The following is a 7,472-nucleotide window of genomic DNA, read 5'->3' on the forward strand; positions in this document are numbered from 1 at the left end:
ACACACACACACATACACACTCCATGCATCTGAAACACCTCATGTCATGCCCACACACACATACATACATACATACATACACACTCCATGCATCTGAAACACCTCATGTCATGCCCACACACACATACAAACAGACACACACACTCCATGCATCTCAAACACCTCGCATCCCTGATCATCTCCAAGTTCACACCAGGGCATCATCTGCCCACACACACACACAAACACACAGAAGATGAGGAGAGTGTACTGACCGTTAAGCATTGCATATTCTCTGGGCTTGTGGTGTTGGGAGCAGCAGCATGGTTTGAGAGCGCAGCTTCTGAAAGGAACACGAAGGAGTCACGGGCTGAGACACATCCCTTAGAACCAGAGAACATCTCGGTTCTACCCACTCTCTCTCCTCCCGCCCCACTCGGAACCACTCAAAACCACCAAGCGGGAATAGACAGATGGAGGAATAGAGAAGAGTGAGTGAACGCCAGAGAGAGAGAGGGAGGGAGTGAGAGAAGCAGAGAAAATAAGAGAAAAGACAGGAAGATAGTTGTTACAGTAGAAGCAGAGTGTGTGTGTGTGTGTGTGTGTGTGTGTGTTAAAGTCTTTCAGTGTCTTGTGAAGTTGCAGGAAGATAGTTGTTACAGTAGAAGCAGAGTGTGTGTGTGTGTGTGTTTTTTTTGTGTGTGTTAAAGTCTTTCAGTGTCTTGTGAAGTTGCAGAAAGATAGTTGTTACAGTAGAAGCACAGAGAGAGTGTGTGTGTGTGTGTGTATTAAAGTCTTTCAGTGTCTTGTGAAGTTGCAGAAGCTTGAGTGAGCAGAGATGGGAGCCTCCCCCTACCCCCCCCCCCCCTTACCCCCTCTGTCATGCTTTCCTTGCAGAGAGAGGGAGAGAGAGAGTTGATGGGAGAGACAGATTGAAGGACAGCTGAAAATAGTGAGAGAGAGAGTGAAAGAGTGAGTGTGTGTGTGAGAGAGTAAGTGAGAGTTCACTCCATTATCCTTGCATGTCCACGGGTTCTTGTCTCGTGGTTGCCATGGTGATGAAACCTCGCCCTGGCCGCAATGTCCTTTTAGGCATTCCTCATAAAGGACCTCATTCAGCCTGGACACAATGCACTAGCCTGGCCCCAAACACTCATTCTACACCTTTACAGAATAACACACACACACTACACCCTTACAAAATAACACACACACACACACACACACAAACATACACACACATACCCTACACCCTTACAGAATAACACACACACACACACCCTACACCCTTTCAGAATAACACACACACACACACCATACACCCTTACAGAATAACACACACACACACCCTACACCCTTACAGAATAACACACACACACACACCCTACACCCTTACAGAATAACACACACCCTACACCCTTACAGAATAACACACATACACACACACCCTACACCATTACAGAATAACACACACACACACACCCTACACCCTTACAGAATAACAAACACACACACACACACACAAACATACACACACACCCTACACCCTTACAGAATAACACACACACACACACCCTACACTCTTACAGAATAATACACACACACACACACCCTACACTCTTACAGAATAACACACACACAGACACACACACCCTACACTCTTACAGAATAACACACACACACACCCTACACCCTTACATAATAACACACACACACACCCTACACTCTTACAGAACAACACACACACCCTACACCCTTACAGAATAACACACACACACACACACTACACTCTTACAGAATAACACACACACACATCCAAAATTTGCTCTATAATCTCTGGTCTACATGCACACACATCATCAGCAAACTCAGTTAGAATGTTGAAGTGATTCTAATACACATTCCAAACTCACACGCAGTTAGAATGTTGAAGTGATTCAGTTAGAATGTTGAAGTGATTCTAATACACATTCCAAACTCACACGCAGTTAGAATGTTGAAGTGATTCTGTTAGAATGTTGAAGTGATTCTAATACACATTCCAAATCCAAACTCACACGCAGTTAGAATGTTGAAGTGATTCAGTTAGAATGGTGAAGTTGTAGCACTGCCACATAATTTTAGGATTTACTTTTCTTAAGACTGTGAAATGATGATAACCAACATAAAAGTGTTCTACGTTTTATTTCTCCATATTATGTAAGTCTGTAGCCCTATCGTGAACACCATTTGAATTCTGTTGCACGTCTTAGCTCTGATCAGCTGATTGTAAGTCTTAGGTGACGCCAGCGGCCTGTTAAGTGTCAGCTGACATGTTTAAAGTTTAAAACGCGGAAGTGCGCAAGGTGAGGGAGAGTTATGAACAGTAGGCCTACCCAGGGAGTCTGTGAGTCCTGGACAAACTTTGTGTGGATTTAAAATGTCCCAAACTGAAGGGAGTTCTAGCTCGGAACCACAGACATACTGGAGAGACAGGACTGAGCTCGGAGATCTCCGTTGTCGAGTCACTGGTATCCAGTAAGAAGGATCCTGTTTTTTGTTTCAGTCACCGAAAGCCTCGTCTGAATCAATGTTTTCTTTGTGGATTATATGGGTTGCACTGGACGTGGATTATTCAGACTGTTTTCTTCTTTTCTGTGGATTTATGTCGTGGAGTCTCTTTGTTAGTTTTCGTTTGGATGGACTGTGAGAGCGCATGAAGTGCGTAGGCTGCGTGGATACTTTGGTTGCGCTCCTTGCGATATTAACTGTGTGGAAATAAGTGTTTGTTTATTTTCAAGCATATTTCTACTCACATAAAAACTACCTGTATTTGTGGTGTCTTTCCCGATGTCAGTGAAAAGCATTATTATTTATCTAGAGCCAATTCAATTTGTACCCGTGTTTAATGGTAATAGCAGAGAGGGTTCAAGCGGAGCGAGAGGCACAAACGTTCGACAATTTCCGCGTTCGATTATTGCAAGGGGGAGGGGGGGAATCCCCCTTTATACAGACCAGAGTAAGCCCTCGCTGCACTAATGTCAATGGAGACTTGTGGAATTTTACCAATAAATTGGTCATTGTGTCTTTCTGGATTTGTTGAGGGTTTTTTGGAAAATTGTGTCATAATCTGCAAGTGTTTAGGATCATTTCAAGCCTAATAGTGTATTTTTTTCGTGTTCGGATTTGTAATAAAATAACTTAATATTAGACCATGCTGCTGCCAGTTACTGTCCGGTTGTTAGCATGCTAGCTAGCCTCTTAGCTAAGGTAACATTTTAAACGGAGAAGTGTATTTTCTTTGAAATGACAACTAGCTGAATAACATTACTGACATTAGTTGAAGTGGATAGTTTATACTCAAATGAATTTGCAACAGTATATTAAACCACATAACTTTCAGTGTCCCGCCGGCGTAATGTTATACACCAAGCTTTGACTCTTGGGAATCCAAAAATGACAACTTTTTTCATGTACAATCTGTAGTGCTTTACATTCTCAGATGAATCTTATTATGTCTCAATTAAATTTGATCCAAAATGCCCCCCTCCCCCTTTGGTGCTACCCTGACTTCTGGCTGCAGTGTAGCTGCAGCACAATAAGTAGATGCAACATATTGGGTACTGAAATATTCACAAGAATCCATAGAAATTGAATCTTCATGTTGTGTTATCCAATATTAGTTGTACAGATGTATAGTCTATCTTATACACACTCATTGAACCAACAAAGTAAATGCAAAAATAGAGACATTTTTGTAATCATTCCATATTTAGTGTAGTCATTCCATATCAGAACCCCTGAAGTATAATCCAAATACAAGCATAAAACCTCAAAGTGTTATCTTTCATTTGAGACCAGGATTATGCTTCTACACAAAGGGGTTCATGTGCAGTAAGCATTTGATTGTCAGTATGCATTTTGGATAACTAAAAGTCCTATGGGTGGTATCCATAGGCATTTTACAAAACACATGGGCATACCTTGGCAAATAATAAAGCACTCATATTTTCATTCTATATTGATCTACTTTTGCACACAACTTCACAAGACCTGGTGCTAGGGCTCAGTTGTGTTTCTAAGGGATATCAAGAGACCTAGAGGGCTGAAATGTGGTCAGTTCAGAGATGCTTGTAATCCGGCAGAAAGAAAAAACTATATTCTAGCCTCTGTAACTCTTTGTGAGTACATCACACATTTATTGTGACTGTTTCCTATGAAAACTAGAGGTTCTCAGCTTTCTGTAGAGGTCCAACATTTGATGGTAGGCCCCAGAAGAGGTGGGAACAATGCCCTTGTAAATAGGCACAGTGCAATTTCAGGCAAAAACTTGAAATTCTTTTTGAGAATTAAGCTGTGCGAAGTCCTTCAACTACTAGTCACTTGTTAGCGCATAGCTGTATTGCCATAGCTACTCCTATCCACTTGTATAGCATTTTAAGCTAGCATTAGCTACCTAGCTAGCTCGGTTCACATGACTAATTAAATTATTCATATCATGTCCTAAAGAATGATTCATTGGTATCATACATGATTATGGACAATAATACTGTAAACACAATTATGTTTATCTGTTCTTATTGCTTATTAAGAGAATACGTTTATTTAGTGACGTAAGGTGACACTCCCACTTATGCAGACCGGAACTGTCCCGTTTTACTCCCATAGTAACGAATTACGTTGCTCTATCTTGCTAGTAATCAAGGATCTTTGGTAATAGTTAGAATCTAAAAATCTGATTGTTACAAAGTGATTCAGTTAGAATGTTGAAGTGATTCTAATACAGATTCCAAACATGCAGGGAGGGAGAAATTCCACAAATACCACAGATCATACCACAGGTCTACTCTTGCATTTGAAAATAACGTTATTAAATTTAGATTTACAAACACACACACACACAGTGAGCAAGAGAGAGAAAGAGAGTTAAAGAGAGAGATACTCTGGTCCAGTAATGTATGGGGTGGTGTGGTGTGTCTCGTGAGCCCTTGATCACATTAGTACTTTGGATACACACAAACACACGCACACATGCGCACACACACACACACACACACACACATAGATGTGCGATTTCAACCCAATTTTGCTGCTCTTATTTCTTCATTGTATGTGTCTTTTTATTTACTTTTTATTGTTTACTTGAATGTTATGTTTGTCTGTGGACTTAATTGGTAAAATATGTCTTGTCTCCACCGTGGGATAGTGAGAAACGTAACTTTGATCTCTTTGTATGTCTTGGCATGTGAAGAAATTGACAATAAAGCAGACTTTGACTTTGGCTATTTACATTCCTTTGTAGGCATGGCAGCCATTTAGGATGTGTGACAGTATTTCAGTGATATGTTCTGAGGTGTGATGCAAGTAATGAGGTACCTGAGTTGTGGGAAATCAGATAGAGAGGTTGAGTCTAGTAGGGAGGACTTGTAATCTGGCTTTAACTGTAAATGTGAGAATGTCCTCATTGAGTGCAGTGCTCTTGTAATCTGGCTTTAACTGTAAATGTGAGAATGTTCTCATTCAGTGCAGTGCTCTTGAGGAATGAGTGGGACACAGAGGGATCAGCAAAGGGAAGACATACAAGTTTTCCCTGAAGTTTCAGTCCAGTGTTGTTGTTGTTGTTGGTGTAAGTCCAGTGTTGTTGTTGTTGATGTTGGTGTAAGTCCAGTGTCGTTGTTGTTGTTGTTGTTGATGTTGGTGTAAGCCCATAGGAGTTCTCTGGGCACCTGCAGATGTAAGCAGATGGCTGTGACCACCATATGTAGCTGTTGCCTTGACGGCAGTGAGAGGGTCAGTTATAATGTCCTCTGAGACCATCACAGTCCCAGAGTCAGACCTCACCCACTCCAGTGACACTCCTGTTCGGGTGCAAAGGTCATTCAGATCTGGCCAGTCTGACCAGACCCCAAGACCAGCAGAGTGTGTATCAAGTTTTCCGCTGTTTTTTCTTTTGAATCATAGGAAGTGGGGATCCGACTCCCTGGCCAAAGGGACCTTGCGTCTTCTTAGGTCCAGGAACAGGGAGGATCGAGCCAGCTCCCTAACATCCTTGTGGTCGCTGTTCAGCATGTTCAGAAGCACACACACACACACACTCTGTGTAACCCTATTGCTGTAATCTTCTGGAGAGTCAGCAATCACAGACAAACTCCAGATTCTGGCTATACTCTCTCACACACACACACTCCAGATTCTGGCTATACTCTCTCTCACACACACACAGTATGACAACCACTACCTATTGCTGTGATCTTCTGAAGAGTCAGCAATCACACACACACTCCAGATTCTGGCTATACTCTCTCACACACACAGACACACATATTAGGTCTAGAGTCTCCTGTAGGGAACCCCATGACTGTACACACTAACACACACACACACACATACACACACACACTTGCTTCCCTCTCAAAAATAAACTAATCACACAGAGGGACTGATGGGGCAGAGAGAGAGAGAGAGAGATAGAGAGAGAGATATATAGAGAGGGAGAGAGATAGAGATCTATATATAGAGAGGGAGAGAGAGAGAAAGAGATAGAGAGATATATTAGAGGGAGAGAGATAGAGATATATATATAGAGAGAGTGACAAAGCAATGAGAGAGACACAGAACAGGGAAAGATAGAAAGAAAGAAGGGAATGGAGCAAACACAGGCAGTAAAAAGAGAGAAAGAGTGATGGAACAGCCCAGGCAGTAAAAAGAGAGAAAGAGTGATGAAAGAGTGATGGAACAGCCCAGGCAGTAAAAAGAGAGAAAGAGAGATGAAAGAGAGATGAAAGAGAGATGAAAGAGTGATGGAACAGCCCAGGCAGTAAAAAGAGAGAAAGAGAGATGAAAGAGTGATGGAACAGCCCAGGCAGTAGAAAGAGAGAAAGAGAGATGAAAGAGTGATGGAACAGCCCAGGCAGTAAAAAGAGAGAAAGAGAGATGAAAGAGTGATGAAAGAGTGATGGAACAGCCCAGGCAGTAAAAATAGAGAAAGAGTGATGAAAGAGTGATGAAAGAGAGATGAAAGAGTGATGGAACAGCCCAGGCAGTAAAAAGAGAGAAAGAGAGATGAAAGAGTGATGGAACAGCCCAGGCAGTAGAAAGAGAGAAAGAGAGATGAAAGAGTGATGGAACAGCCCAGGCAGTAAAAAGAGAGATGAAAGAGTGATGGAACAGCCCAGGCAGTAGAAAGAGAGAAAGAGTGATGGAACAGCCCAGGCAGTAGAAAGAGAGAAAGAGTGATGGAACAGCCCAGGCAGTAGAAAGAGAGAAAGAGGCAGTTGTTGAGCTGCAGGCTGCACAAAATAACAAACAGTAGCTCAACAACTGCCAATCAGAGCTCACCAAAAAGACAGGAGAAAGAAAGAGAGAGAAATGAGAAAGAGAATAATACATCTCTCTCTCTCTCACACACACACACACAAAGCAAGTACAACTTCGAGGAGAGAGGCTCTTTCCCAAAGCCATTTGAGAGCAACTAAAGCAAGAGACTCTTAATAGGAGGAGAGCTCCTCTTTCAC

The 7,472-nt window shown here is 42.1% G+C and overlaps 1 protein-coding gene across 1 annotated transcript in view; it reads right to left on the reverse strand.

The window, feature by feature from the left end:
• Positions 1 to 657, reverse strand: part of rgs3a (regulator of G protein signaling 3a) — a 354,944-nt gene extending 354,287 nt beyond the window's left edge. The window contains 1 exon segment of the mRNA XM_042059506.1: positions 255 to 657. Within this exon segment, the coding sequence (XP_041915440.1) occupies positions 255 to 380 (126 nt within the window). The 5' untranslated portion in view covers positions 381 to 657.
• Between the last annotated feature and the right edge of the window lie 6,815 nt (positions 658 to 7,472).

Source organism: Alosa sapidissima, chromosome 13 (genome assembly GCF_018492685.1).
Source record: "Alosa sapidissima isolate fAloSap1 chromosome 13, fAloSap1.pri, whole genome shotgun sequence".
NCBI classification, from domain to species: Eukaryota; Metazoa; Chordata; class Actinopteri; order Clupeiformes; family Clupeidae; genus Alosa; species Alosa sapidissima.